General features: G+C 50.6%; 1 protein-coding gene across 1 annotated transcript; it reads left to right on the forward strand.

The window, feature by feature from the left end:
* The first annotated feature begins 9,253 nt into the window (after positions 1-9,253).
* On the forward strand, positions 9,254-11,231 carry LOC123149484 (uncharacterized). The gene is made up of 2 exons (XM_044569137.1): positions 9,254-10,828; positions 11,059-11,231. The coding sequence occupies exons 1-2, from the start codon at positions 9,415-9,417 to the stop codon at positions 11,094-11,096; spliced, it is 1,452 nt and encodes a 483-aa protein (XP_044425072.1). The 5' UTR covers positions 9,254-9,414; the 3' UTR covers positions 11,097-11,231.
* Positions 11,232-15,601: the final 4,370 nt, after the last annotated feature.

Below are 15,601 nucleotides of genomic sequence, written 5' to 3' on the forward strand. Positions count from 1 at the left end.
CCCCCCTGAGCCAGCCCTCCCCCACGGTGAGCTCCTTCCCTCCCTCTTTGAAGCAATTTTTTTTAATTTAGTTAGATGATAGATGGATGGATGCATTATGTATGATGATAGATGGTTATATGGATGAATGCATGCATTATGTATGATGATAGTTAGATGATAGATGATTTGATGATAGTTAGAAATGTGAGAAACACAAGAAATGCAAAAAAATAGATGATAGATGATGATGTTGATGATGATAGATTATGATGTTAATGATGATAGATGATGATGTTGATGATAGATGATAATGCTTTTTTTATGCCTTGATAATTTTTAGATGATGATGATGACAAATTTCCATTTTTTGCGAAAGAGATGATAAATGATGATGATTGTTGGATCATGATAAATGATGATGATGATTATTTTTTTTATGCTTCGATGATTGTTACATGATGATAGATGATGACGGCGATGTTCTTAAATTTTGTCACGGTGCAGGTTCTGTGGTGTTCCATCTCGGTGGAGTGATCGTCGTAGGAGCTGTTGGACCCCGATTGTCCCTCCACTATTCAACTACTTCCTCTACAGTCGAGGGTGAGCTATGAATAATGTCACTAGATTTCATTCTCAAGTCAAGTGGCGTAACCTAGGTGTCTCCCGTCCGAAAGGGTTGCATCGATAAATATGCATTCAATTGCATCTTTATCACCGCGGCTCTTTCGGATTGTCCAGCATTTTCCATGGATAGCCCAAGGATGTGTAGATTGGGTATGTTCTCCATGTTCTACCCCGTTCTGAGACAGGATTTCGGCGGCGCCTCCCCATTGTTCTCCGGAGCACATTCTCTCGGCTATTTGCCGAGACGTGTATCTGGAGAACAGCGGGGAGGTGCTGCCGAAATTTTGTCTCGGAACGGGGTAGAATGGAGAACGTACTCAATCTACACATCCTCGGGTGGGATTAGGACCCATCTTTACCTATTAGAGATGTAGGTGGATTCAACGCGGTAGAAACTGAAAATTTGATGTGATTAATTTAAGTGAATCCTTAATTATGTTGTGTGGCTTGCAAAAAAGCAGAGGATGGCAGATAATCAGTGGATGTGCAGTGGTTTTATCCGTCGGAATCGAGTAACATCAGAGTGGATCGCGAAAACCGATGTGTATTTGAAGGAGATATTCCGTCGTCCAATGAGAATTATCCCACCATGCCCCTGTGCGAGATGTGCCAGACGTCACCTTAAATCAGATTGACATGAGTGAGCACCTTCGCACACACGGATATATGCCAAACTTTGACATGCCGCTGATAAACATAACCGAGCAGGACCGTGGTAGAGAGGAGGTGATGCAACAACGCATTGATGGATATGAGGACGACAGGGTCAGGGACATGCTAGATGATGTCATTGTTGCAGAAACGGCAAATGCGACACCTTCAGAGAATGAAACGGAGGAGCCGGAGGCAACCGCAAAGGCCTTCTTGGAGGTCTTGGCCTCGTCAAAGAAACCTCTTTATGCGGGTGCGAAAATATCTCAGCTGGATGCCATCTCACAACTGATTGTAGTCAAGGCTGAGTACGGCTGTAGCCAGAAATGCTTCGAAGCATTCCTAGGAGTATGGGCTAACAGCCTCCCTGAGGGTCATGAACTGCCGAAAAGCATGTACGATACAAAGAAAATCATGAAGGCACTCTCTATGGATTATGAGAAAATAGATGTTTGCCCAAAGAATTGCCTTTTGTTTAGGCACGAGTATGCGGATGACAAGTACTGTAGGAAGTGCAGTTCGTCTCGGTACATTGAGGTGGCCGGTGAGGATGGTGAGAAAAAGCAGCTAACCATCCCCGTTAAGGTTCTTCGGTATCTTGATTTTATAAAAGGACTGCAGCACCTTTTCATCACGAAGGAGTCTGCCAAAATGATGAAGTGGCACAAGGAAGGTATAAGGTACAATCCAAAAAAAATCGTACATCCATCGGGAGGGGAAGCATGGAAGTCATTCGATGAAAAATACCCCGAGGAAGCAATCGAGGCTGGGAATGTCAGAATAGCCATATCAGGTGATGGGTTGAATCCATATGGTCGTCCAATCCATACAGCTGCTGGCCTGTGTTTGTAATTCCGCTCAATCTTCCTCCCGGTGCCCTAATGCAACGGAAGACGATGTTCTTGTCGCTCATCATTCCGGAGCCTGACTACCCGGGGAAGCAATTGGGTGTGTTTATGCAGCCGCTTGTGAATGCTTTGCACCATTCTTGGTACTTTCCGAGGTTGACATACGACCAAGATCTGCAGAGAAATTTCTTGATGAAAGTTTGGTTGCACTATTGCATGCATGACTTTCCCGGCTATGCTCTATTCTGCGGATGGTGTACAAGTGGTAAGATGCCATGCCCAGTGTGCATGCAGGCTCTGCGAATGATTTGGCTGAGTAAGGGTGGCAAGCATGTAGCCTTTGACCTGCATCGACAGTTCCTCCCTCCAGACCATCCAGACAGGGAAGACAAGAAGAACTTCACGAAAGGCCGGGTTGTTCATGAAGTAACTGAGATTCCAACATTTTCGGGGGCAGATGTTCTTGCTCAGCTAAAAGCTCTCAAGCCTAAAGTCAAAGGCAAAGGCAAAGCCAAAGCCAAAGGCTTCGAGGGATATGGTGAGACGCACAACTGGACGCACATTACCCCCTTCTCGCAGCTTCCCTATTTCAAGGACCTCAAACTTCCTTACAATATTGATGTGATGCAAACCGAAAAGAATGTGGCAGAGTCCCTTTTCCACACGATCCTCAACATTCCTGATAAGACGAAGGATAACGTAAAAGCTAGAGCCGATCAACAGAGAATTTGTGATAGACCACGCCTGAACATGAAGCCTCCCACGGGCGGTCGAAAAAACTGGTTCAAGCCAGATGCTGACTTTGTCCTTAAACCGCCAGAAAAAAAAGAAGTACTTATCTGGCTGAAACAAATTTTGAAGTTCACCGATGGTTATGCATCAAATATAAGTAAGGGAGTCAATCTTTCAACGGGCAAAGTGACCGGCCTGAAGAGTCATGACTACCATGTATGGATTGAGCGGATAATGCCGGTGATGGTTCGAGGCTATGTCCCCGAGCATGTCTGGCGAGTGCTTTCCGAGCTTAGCCATTTCTTCCGCATGCTCTGTGCTAAAGAAGTAAGTAAAGAGGTGATTGAAAAATTGCATAAGAAGGCACCGGAGTTGATAGTCAAGCTAGAGAAGATCTTTCCGCCAGGCTTCTTTACTCCGATGACACATCTCATTCTGCACCTCGCGAACGAGGTATTGTTGGGGGGCCCTGTGCAAAATCGCTGGCAGTACGGCCCTGAGAGGCAGAACAAGCATCTCCGACGGAAATGTGGAAACAAAGCTAATATTGAAGCTTCCATAGCTGAGGCAGTTATCCTAGAGGAGGTGTCAGACCTCAGGACATCATACTATCCAGACCACGTTCCCCATCTGCATAGCATGGTGCCTCGATACAATATAGAAGAGCCCAAGTATCAACCTAGGCTCGATCTATTCAACGCGCAAGGTGGGAGGGCTGGGGCCTCGAAATCTTATAACATGCCACGACAAGAGTGGGAGGACCTCATGTTCTATATCTTGCACAACATCAAGGAAGTTGAGGAAGTGTGGATGAGGTAATACCACTACACCATTCCTTTATGTCTTCCACATCATCATGTTTCATGTTCACTTAGTCCCGGTCTAACACCGCTTATCTTTTTTTAGTGATTTCATTCAAGAGGAATGGACGGGAGTGAATCCTCCTACTGAGGCGGAGGCACTTACTCTTCTCCGTCATGGAAACCCTGGACGTAAAAATGTTGTTGCTTGGTTCATGGAGAAAGTAATTTTCCACACTCCCCTATTAAATACCTACTTCAACATTTATTAGTTAACCGAACTAATGCACGCAACAATTTCCATTATACTTGTAGGGAAAAGATCCGAACATATCTATGGATGATGAATTGAGATGGGTTTCCATGGGTTTTGACCCTGCCGTCATGACATGTAAAAAGTATGATGTGAATGGGTATCGCTTCCATACAGAGGAGCACCAAAACAGCCGCCCGATCCCAAAACTATAAATACTGAAGTGTACACCCCCGGTCAAAATTCAGTAGACTACTACGGAAGGCTACAAAATATATACGAGGTTAAATTCCGCCAGGGGCGTGAGACCCTAAGTCTGCCTGTGTTCAAATGCCAATGGTTCGATCCGCGGGAGGGGGTAAAACATACGCCTTCCATTGGTTTGGTCGAAGTTAAACCATCAACCGTCTATGCCGGAGCCGATCTCTTCATTGTGGCTACCCAAGCTACACAAGTATATTATCTGCCTTACCCATGCCAGAAAGTGTATCTAAAGGGTTGGGAAGTTGTGTTCAAGGTGTCGCCACATGGTAAGCTACCAGACCCGAATGAAGACGATTACTACAACATTAACCCCATGACATACGAGGGAGTGTTCTATCAAGAGCAACCTGATGATGATGATGATGATGTGGTTAGAAACGATGACGGTAGACCATTGGGTGATGATGATGTGGACCCAAACGTCGACGATGCACGGAATGATGGTGAGACCATTGTCAATGAAAATGACATACTTATGCTAGAAAAGTTAAACGAAGACGCTGACGACGAGGAGGAGCCTCCACCTCCGTCGGACAACGAAGATGATATGATTGATAGTGATGATGAGACGGACCGAGAAAGAGGTTACAACAGTGATGATTCATATGGGTTCTAGCAGATGTACGTTTCAAGTATTTTTTTTCTATAGTTTAGGAATATGCCTTTTTATGCATTTTTATTAATGTGTTTATTATCATGCCTTTTCCTTCATTTCATTAATTTACTAATTGCTTTTTCTCTTTTCAATGCAGGTTCGTGGAACATGGGCAAGGGGAAGGCCGACGGTGTGGGTTTCCTACGCAAGGTCGTCGGCCTGCCTAGTTGGAGTGGTCGAGCACGTAATCCTCCCCCTCGGCTACTTGACGATGACTCCTCATAGGGAGGTCGAGGGAGAGGTGCCCCTAGAGGAGGAGGGGGCGGGGGGAGAGCCTCTAGAGGACGAGGTGCTGGGGAGAGAGCCACTACAGGGGGTCGCAGCCAGAAAGAGCGCACCCTCACCGACTTAGGGGTGTTGTCTTCGAGGCCCTCCTCTAGTGAGGTACCCTCCTCTAGTGAGGTACACTCTAGGGAGGAGGAGGAGGAGGAGGTGGTGGTGGAGGAGGAGGAGGAGGTGGAGGAGGAGGAAGAGGAGGTTGGGGAGGGGGAGGCAGGCGAGGAGGAGGGTGATGGCGGGGATGATGGTGGTGACGAGAAGGGGGTTGACAAGAAAGGGTGGCTGCGTGGCAACGCAAAGCTACCAAAGCAGGTTCCTGCTACTGAGGAGCAGAAGTGGCTCATTGAGCCCACGGGAAAAGAGTAAGTGGTTCATTATTTTGCTTGTCACATGCTTATTCCGGTTGTTATTTATTTTGCTTGTCACATGCTAATAGTTCATTCTTTTGCAGCAACTGGATATATTCTAAAGGGGTCCGTATTCCCAACGGCCTCATCACCGTCTTGCTGAAGTTATATTGGCCGGGGTTGTACTGTGTTGATCCAGTCAGGCAGCTGGACCGTCGGGTTTTGGCTACGAGCTGGGACCACTGGGAAGCGGCCCGCCACGCGGACCATGAGACCCATGCCAAGGCCGTGATCACTACTTTCTGGGTGAGTTCTCTTCAGAAGCACAAGTCCATTCTAGTTTCATGAATGATTTAACTCATGGCTTCTTCCATTCTTGTTTCATGCATGATTGTAGAAATTCTATCGAGTTCTTCCGGAGCACAGGGCTAGAGCGGACCAGATCGTGCTGCGCCAATGCAAGAAGAAGGCCTGCCAGATGCAGTACGAGGTGCGCTATGTGGCCATCTCCACATACTACCACGACGTTCTTGGTGTGAAGATGACCAAGGAAGAAGCGCGGAGGATGGGCATCACCTTGGAGAGGCCCGAGTTCTTGGCGGTAAGTATAAAAGATTTTTCATTATGCTTTCATATATTATGCTTTCATTATGCTTTCATTACCTTGTGGTACATTATGCTTTATGCTTTATGCTTCCATAACACCAATTTGGACACACCTACATGCCATTATGCTTTTATTGTGTAGGTGTGTCCAAATTGGTGTTATGGAAAAGACGAGTCCTGGGCGGCATTGGTGGATCTTTGGTGTGATGAGGCTGGAGCCTGGGCAGCTATGAGAACCAAAAATAAGGCTAACCGAGGGACGGAGGGAGTACATGCTCAGGGAAACCGAAACCACTATCTCCACAAGGAAGTTAATGTATGACTAACCCCATTAAACATTCTTCTTCTTCTATTTAGCATTACTTTCTTATGTATGACTAACCTCTGTTTGGTGGTGCAGGAGGAGAAACTGAAGCGGACGCTCTCACACATGCAGGCGTGGGAGATCGCCCATACGCGGAAGGACCCCAAGCCTGGCGAGCCCAAGTACCACGGCAAGAAGACCGCAGGGAGGAAGAAGGCCTACTCCGAAGCATATCTGAAGTTACATCCTGACACACCTGACCCCATTGCGGCGCCTCTGGACGACATGGCGGTGGTGAGGATGGGGCCCAAGGAGCACGGTCGGGAGGTGGTTCTCGATGCTGTGATCACTCCTAGTATCTCCTACACACAGCTTCGTCGGATCGACCCAACCCTGAGCCAGCGCACGAGCCAGCCAGTGACTAGTACACAGTCCCTCTTTCAGGAGCAACAATCTGTAAGTATTTTCCCTCTTATCTTCATTCCTCACTTCATTTTCCACATTTAGTAGTTTTATGAGTTCCATCATGTCATACCGTAGGCCTACATGGAGTACACACGCCAGGAGACCATGGCATGGCATCAGAGGCTTTATGAACACCAAGTGCAGAGGGATAGCCAGATGCAGCAGGCTTTTCAGGATATGGCGGCCGGCAGGTGTCCTCAGTTCCCTCCAGCACAATGCCCTCCAGCACAACCAGTGCTGATGAGCTTTGAGGAGTTTGTGGCACAGAACGCTGGCCCCTCGCCGGTTAGTTCATCCCCAATCTATTCACCCAAAGCATGTCATGCCTTTCAACACAGTCATATATCTCGTGCATATGTCTTTTCAACATCCAGGGAACAGGTGGATCTACCGTTGGCGGTGGTCTTCGCAGCACTCCGGAGACACGGAGCCCGACCACTCCGATCCACGGAGGCGGAGGCGGAGGTGGAGGCGGAGGCGGTCTTGGCGGTAGCGCTGCCGCTAGCAGTGACGACCTGGGCTTTGGCCGTCTTGGCGGTGACGACCTTCGCGGTGCTCGATGATCCTTGTGTGGTGATGATGCTTGAGATGACTTGTGTGTGGTGATGATCATTTAGATGACTTGTGTGCTTCTCTATATGCTTATGCTTATGTTGGTTGTGATGATGTTCATTTAGAGACTTGTGTGTGATGATGCTTATGCATATATTGTTGTGATGGTGCCGGATGATATCCCGTTGTGTTTTATATGTCTATCCCATCATATATATCTGCTGATATGTGCTGCTATTTGAATTGAATTGATTTGAAAACAAACCGAAAAAAGAAAAAAAAAGCAAAAGCAAACTATGCCGACGGCCGGCTAGCGTGAGCTCCCAGTAGCTGACACGTGGCACCTATGCCGACGGCCTAGCTGTCGGCTTAGTTTTTAAACTAAGCCGACGGCTAGGCCGTCGGCATAGGTGCCACATGTCAGCTACTGGGAGCTCTGTATGAAGGACTATGCCGACGGCCTGACCGTCGGCTTAGTTTCAAACTATGTCGACGGCCCAGCCGTCGGCATAGCCCTGGTCCTAGAGCAGCGGCTGGTCGCCACATGGCACACCTATGCCGACGGTCTAGCCGTCGGCATAGTTTTTGACTAAGCCGACGGCTAGGCCGTCGGCATAGTGGTGCCACGTGGCGACCATTCGTTGGGCAGACTTGACGGCAGCCGCCGTTAGGCGTGATAGTTGCCAACGGTTAGGGCCGTCGGCATAGATGTACGGCCCCCGTCGGCGTATCATATATGCCGACGGCTTCCCTGGCTGTGCCGACGCATATGTTGCCGACGGCCCTATGCCGACGGAGGCCGTCGGCATAGGCCTATCCCGACGGGACTCAGGCCTATGCCGACGGCCCTGGCCGTCGGCATAGGGGGCGATTCCGGTAGTGCCTGTGGCCATCCAACTCGGCGTATTTGTCTCGCGTGCGTTTGTCCTGCCGGCGACTCGATCCAGCTAGCGTACGAAGGTAGCTAGTCACCCTAGCAAATCCATCCAGCAAGTTGCTTGTTTGCTTGTTTACTTGTACGTGTGCGTAGTCAGTCTACGTCCGTCTGTAAAAGTAACTCAGCCAGGCCGAGACTACAAGTGTGCTCTCGACGGAAAGAACTCGTCTATGAGCAACGTACAGGGGATCTATGCTATCAGGGACATTGCATTGAAAACAAGTACACGCAAACTGGTTATAACTGACATAACATTGTTTATTCTTATAAACGCAACATTGTTTATGATCCCTGAAAATAAGACCAATTTAAAAGCTAAAGCTATGCCCATGGAAGTCCCAAACCCTGCTTCTAATTAACTAGACTACAACAATTTGCACAATTTCACTAATACAGCAAGATCAGCAGTCTGCAAACACACATGCAGAAGCATCTCTTGCAAAATACATGAAATCATCATCTAGATTGAAATCCTGCAACGCAAAGAAGTTTGATATAGATACAACTGACCAGCTCACTATTGTTCTGCGGCAGGTCAAACCTTTTTGATTTGAAGAAGGTAGCGTTGAGTGTCTCGAAGATGATGAGGAATTTAAAAATCACCAAGATAAGCAGGATGGCGAATTTGGTAGCGCATGAGATTGCGAAGTTTAGTTTTATAATAGGTGTGATGGTATTCTTATTAATAGTGTTCCACCCTGCATGGCAAGAGCAGTAATGAATGATTGTATGAACATTTATTTTAATTAATTAATATAGGGGTGTGGTTTAAAGAAAATCTTGACCCACGCGTGAAAAACTTTTTGTGGTGCAGCAAAAGTTTTAGTTGGTGCAACAACAAGCTCCTGTTGGAAGTCTACTACACGCACACCAGCAGAGGGCCAACGGCCTTGACCTCTTCTCTCCGTCAGTTCAGCAGGCTCGTGCACTTCGTGGGCACGCCCACCTCGCATGCACGGCATGCTCGGCCACGGCCTTGTACACGTTCTCTCCCTCACCCCCTTGTACCTCTGCATGTATAAATACCCCTGTGATATGTGAATACAAGTGTGCGATGAGTTCAGTCATTCAACTTGGTACCTGAGCAGTTCCGATCCCAACCCCACGCTTCCGCCATGAATCGCCTGCTCCGCCGCTCCCGCTCCGCTGACCTCGACGCGGCGGCCAACCTCCCTCCTTTAGTTCCTCTTGCTGCCGTCCCACCCGCCCATGCAGCTCCCGGCGCGGGCCTCCATCCTCGGGCTCCGGCGCCCGCCCCGGTGCGCCACGGCAATGTCGCACCCGCCGCGCCTGCGGCCGTTCGGGCGGCCCCTCCTGCGGCACCCCTTCACCACGGCGTCGGCCGTGAGCTCATCCCCTGCCTCGACAACACGGGTGCACCGGCGCCGGCGCCAGCCGACGGTCTCCCTCCCACCATCACGCACTTCCTGCGGTTCAAGCTCGACCTCGCCGTGGGTAACTACTCCAAATGGCGCCACCTCTTCTATTGTATTCTCTGCAAGTACAATGCGCAGCAGCATGTAGATGAAGACCGGGACCCCGCCCACGAGGATGCAGTGTGGCGAAACGACGATATAACCATCGTCTTGTGGATGTCCTCCACGATTTCTGATGAGTTGTACGACGTCGTGGTGTCCCCTCCGAACATTCCCACGGCGCACCAAATCTGGCACACCCTCCAGCTGTTCTTCCTCGACAACCAGGCCGGTCGAGCGATCCATCTCTCGGCTGAGTTCCGCAGCACGGTGCAGGGGGACCTGACTGTGGCCGAGTACGCCCGCCGTCTACAGACGCTGGCGGCCGCGCTCGCCGACGTCGAGGAGCCCGTCACCGACCGCACCTTGACGCTCCAGTTCATCCACGGCCTCAGTCGTCGGTTCCACGTGCTCGCAACGGTCTTGCCGTTGCAGGTGCCGTTCCCCAACTTCGCGCAGGCCCGGTCGCGCCTCCTTCTTGAGGAAATCACACAGAACGAGCGCGCTCGGGCTGACGGGCGCTCGGACGGCGCCACCGCGCTCTCCATCGGCAACACCTCTGGAGGCTCCTCCGGGGGCGCTCGCGGCGACCGCAACGTCTCCGGCAACCAGGCGGACAAGGGGAAGGCCCCCGCTGAGCCCTCCTCCGGCGGCGATCGTGGTCGTGGCCGCGGGCGCGGGCGTGGTCGTGGCCGCGGGCACCCCGGCGCTAGCAGCAGCTCCACGGCTCCGGCAGGGCGCGGCTCTCCTCAGCAGCCGCTGGGCGCCCATCCATGGATGGGGTACTTCGCCCCATACGGGAGCCCCTTCCCACCTCCGCAGCAGCCGCGCGCGCCCTGGACCGCGCCCAACTCCGCCGGTGTCCTAGGGCCACGTCCTGGCCAGCACCATCAGGTCTACAACGCCGGCGCGTCGAGCTCCTCCAACCCCGCCCCCTGGGACAACTACGCCGCCCTCCATGCTGCCCTCAACAACATCGCGCACCAGCAGCAGCACGGCTCCGGCGAGTGGTTCCTCGACACTGGAGCAACTTCCCACGTCACCGGTGAGACGGGTAATCTCTCCCAACTGTCTTCTGCACTTGCGCGTTCTTCCAATAGCATTGTCGTCGGTGACGGTTCCCGGATTCCTGTAGTTGCCGCCGGCTCCACCCGCCTAGGCTCTTTCTCCCTCAACGATGTTCTTGTCTCCCCCACGATTATTAAGAATCTCATCTCCGTCCGTCGTTTTACTCGCGACAATTCTTGTACAATTGAGTTTAACCCATTCGGTTTTGTTGTGAAGGACCTCAAAACCCGGCGCATCCTAATGACGTCCAGTAGCCATGGAGACTTATATCCGTTCTTCAGCTCCAGTGCAGTCCAGCAGATCCTCTCCGTCGATGGCAGCTTGTGGCATCAACGCCTTGGACATCTTAGCAGTAGTTCCCTTTCAGTCTTAGCTAAAACTTTTCTTCAATCACCATGTAATAGAGATAGTTTGAATTCCCATATTTGTGAATCCTGCCAATTAGGCAAGCAATCAAGATTACCTTTTTCATCCTCTCGCTCGTGTACTACTGCTCCCTTCGATTTGATACACTGCGACCTCTGGACCTCCCCCGTTCCTAGCGTATCTGGTTACCAATTTTACCTTGTCATCCTTGATGACTTCTCTCATTTTTCGTGGACTTTCCCATTACGTGCTAAATCTGATACGTCCATTACCTTACTCCGTTTCTTCGCATACGTAGTAACACAATTTCGTGTACCCATCAAATGCATACAGTGCGACAACGGCGGTGAGTTTCTCACCACCTCACTCCGTGATTTTCTCTCTTACCGGGGTTCCTCTCTCCGCCTCTCTTGTCCGTATACTTCGCCTCAAAACGGTAAAGCTGAACGCATGATCCGCACAACAAATGACGTGCTCCGCACCCTCCTTCTCCACGCACATCTTCCTCCCAACTTTTGGGTCGAGGCTCTCCATACAGCTACACACCTACTCAACCGGCGACCGTCATCCACCATCCATAAGGACACGCCCTTCTTTCGACTCTACGGCCAGTATCCCACATACGATCATCTTAGAGTCTTTGGGTGTCTTTGTTTTCCCAATGTATACCCCACCACCGAGCATAAACTTTCACCGCGTGCTGTTCGCTGTGTGTTCATTGGATATCCACTTGAGCATAAGGGATACCGTTGCCTTGATCTCAAAACCCGCAAGGTCATCGTCTCACGTCACGTAACTTTTGACGAGGCCGTTTTCCCGTTCGTCACCACTACCCAGCCCCAACCACCGGATCACGCGGCCGCTGAGGATCCCATCGAACACATCCCCCTCGAGCGGCGCACTTACCTACCTCGTATTGGCCCCGCAGAGGATCTTCCCCAGATCCCGCAACGCCCATCACCAACCCGCGTCGCCCGCGCACCCCACCTGCCGCCCGCGGGATCGGCGCCCGCCAGCCCGCCCTCCACCCCGCGCTCCCCAGCCAGCGCCATGCCACCCGACGCCGCGCCCGAGCTCACCACTCCCACCTCCAGCCGCGCTGACCCCGCGTCTCCTGCCGCAACCCCCATTCCCACCGCCTCGGCCAGCTCGCCAGCGCCACCTATCCCGAAACTCCCGCCCAGGGCTGTTCCTACCGATCCACCCGCCAATCTGCACAATATGCGCACCCGTGCCAAATCGGGATTCCTTCTTCCCAAAAATCAGCTCAGCCTGCATGCCTCTGCGTCCACTATTAGTCCTATCCCCTCTTCCTACCGAGCGGCTTTGAAAGATCCCAACTGGCACCGTGCTATGCTAGAGGAGTTTAACGCGCTTTTGCAGAATAACACTTGGGATTTGGTTGCTCGTCCTGCAGGTTCTAACGTGGTTACAGGGAAGTGGATATACCGGCACAAATTTCATCCGGACGGCTCCCTGGCTCGCTATAAAGCTCGTTGGGTGCTCCGAGGGTTCACGCAGCAAGCCGGCGTCGACTACGGCGAGACTTTCAGTCCCGTGGTCAAACCGGCGACGATCCGCACCGTGCTCAGCATCGCTGCCGGACGTTCTTGGGCGATCCACCAGCTCGACGTCAAGAACGCCTTCTTGCACGGGCACCTCGCCGAGACGGTCTACGCGCAACAACCCTCCGGCTTCATCGACACCGCCAACCCCACCAGTGTGTGCCGCTTGAACCGCTCGCTGTACGGGCTGAAACAAGCGCCGCGGGCGTGGTTCTCCCGGTTCACCACGTACCTGCTCCAACTCGGCTTTGTGGCATCTCGGTCCGACTCTTCTTTGTTTATCCTCCGTCGTGGCACACAACTAGCTTACCTACTGTTGTATGTCGATGACATTATCCTCACCGCGAGTGCCACTTCTCTCGTCCAGTCCATCATCTCCTCGCTCCACCAGGAATTCGCCATGTCCGACCTCGGGCCGCTGCATCATTTTCTTGGCATTAATGTCACCTTCACCACCGCTGGCCTCTTTTTGTCCCAAGAACAGTATGCCTTGGAGATACTTGATCGGGCAGGGATGTTAAACTGCAAACCCATATCCACTCCAGTGGACACGCATGCAAAACTTCCAGCTGATGCTGGCCCATTATTCCACGATCCTTCGTTGTACAGAAGTCTCGCCGGTGCACTCCAGTATATCACTCTCACACGCCCTGACCTCTCCTACGGAGTTCAGCAGTGTTGCCTCTTCATGCACGCTCCCCGCGACTCGCACTTTCAGCTGCTCAAACGCATCCTGCGCTACCTTCGTGGCACCACACATCTCGGGCTGCAGTTCCACCGGTCTGCTTCCACAGAGCTCGTCGCGTACTCCGACGCCGACTGGGCAGGGTGCCCTGACACCCGCCGCTCCACTTCGGGGTATTGCGTGTTCCTCGGTGGCAACCTTGTGTCGTGGTCCTCGAAGCGGCAACACACCATCTCCCGTTCTAGCGCGGAGGCCGAGTACCGCGCCGTCGCGCACGCCGTCGCCGAGGCCGTCTGGTTGAGACAACTCCTTGGCGAGCTACATCAACCCCCGGCGCGTGCCACGGTTGTCTATTGCGACAACGTGAGTGCGATGTACATGTCCACTAACCCTGTCCAGCACCAGTGTACAAAACACGTGGAGATCGACTTGCACTTCGTCCGGGAGCGTGTGTCGCTCGGCGAGGTGCGCGTCCTCCATGTCCCAACGAGCTCTCAGTTCGCCGACGTCTTCACCAAAGGGCTGCCGACGAGCATCTTTCTCGACTTCCGGTCCAACCTCAACGTTCAGGAACCCCACGTTTCGGCTGCGGGGGGCTGTTGGAAGTCTACTACACGCACACCAGCAGAGGGCCAACGGCCTTGACCTCTTCTCTCCGTCAGTTCAGCAGGCTCGTGCACTTCGTGGGCACGCCCACCTCGCATGCACGGCATGCTCGGCCACGGCCTTGTACACGTTCTCTCCCTCACCCCCTTGTACCTCTGCATGTATAAATATCCCTGTGATATGTGAATACAAGTGTGCGATGAGTTCAGTCATTCAACTGCTCCTATTAGGCCTGGACTATTGCCTTTGCTGTTGTCACTGGTAAGCTTTGTGCAAAAATAATATTCCTACGCACAGATTCTACTGTAAAACCTACCTACTGTGAGATACTAGTAGACAATAACCGTCTGGAGAAAAACCAAAAACTATTTGCCAGCAATCTGAACTAGTGCGTAGGACATTTGTAAAACCAGTACGTAAGAATAACTGCTCAGCTTTGTGTTGTCGGGGTGGTGGACTTTGGTGCTCGAGGGTGGCTGGCAAGAGAAAACAATGTCAAAAACAAACGCACAAAAAAAAAGGGGGACAACAAATTTCCCCGTGACATCATTTAGATGTGACATAACAATGTCACTGTTAGATGAGCCCTAAACAGGCCCATAGTGATACTAGTGAAGCAATGTCATATTACAATAAGACTAAAAAAATAACAAGATTAAACTAGTGTGATTATCTCCAATAACAAAGAAAATTCCAACGACTCCATATCTCCATCAACAATAATGCTTCAGTGCTTCAAAAAAAAACTTATTTAAATCACTTCTTTGTGATTCAGTAAACTGATCCACTCGTTTTCCCTTTTTTCCTTTTCTCGGACATATTTTAGGCAACATTTTTACACCCAAAATTTTGAAAGGAAGTAAATAAATAAAAATAGAAGTTTAGAAATCAGAACACTAATAAGGACTAAAGAGAAGAATCTAGATTGATCATGGCGTACCTTGTGAACCTCTCAGAACACAATTACATGCGGAGGCAGCCATGGCGCATGCAGCGTCCAACCGCAGTTGTCAGCGACTAAAGCGAGCAGAGGCAGTTAGATAGAGGATACAATGACAGCGACGTTTGCTTTCCTCACTGCCGGTATTTTTTAGGGGAACCTCCGATGCTGGTTACATTGGCAATACGTAGGTAACTCTCATTTCCTAGCCGAACATGCTTGGCCCAATTCTTCCCTTCTTCTTCTTTTCCTTTTCTCTACTTTCTTACGGGGTCAAGCTCATCACGATGACTATATCTCGCTTATAGCGAGTATAGCTTGTCTCAGTAAAACATTTTCTTCCCTGCCGTAAACTGGGCCAGCCATTTTATTTTTTTTATCGCTAGCGGCATTCACGTTTTGATGTTTGTTTATTTTTTCCTTTTTCATTTATTTTTTGTTCCCTTCTTTTCGTTTTATTTCTTTTTTCATGGTTTTCATCTTTTTTTCTTTTCCTTTTTTGTACATTGTTTTTTTCGTTTTCACATGTTTTCCTTTTCCTTTAATCTTTCTATGATTTTTTGGTTTCAATTTTCTTTCTGGGTTTTCTTCTGGTTT

Source organism: Triticum aestivum, chromosome 7A (assembly GCF_018294505.1).
Source record: "Triticum aestivum cultivar Chinese Spring chromosome 7A, IWGSC CS RefSeq v2.1, whole genome shotgun sequence".
NCBI classification, from domain to species: domain Eukaryota; kingdom Viridiplantae; phylum Streptophyta; class Magnoliopsida; order Poales; family Poaceae; genus Triticum; species Triticum aestivum.

Coding starts and splice junctions, on each gene's coding strand:
- LOC123149484 (XM_044569137.1), top strand. CDS start 9,415: ATGAATCGCCTGCTCCGCCGCTCCCGCTCCGCTGACCTCGACGCGGCG. Junction 10,829..11,058: donor CCACGTCACCGGTGAGACGG/GTAATCTCTCCC, acceptor TTTGTTGTGAAG/GACCTCAAAACCCGGCGCAT.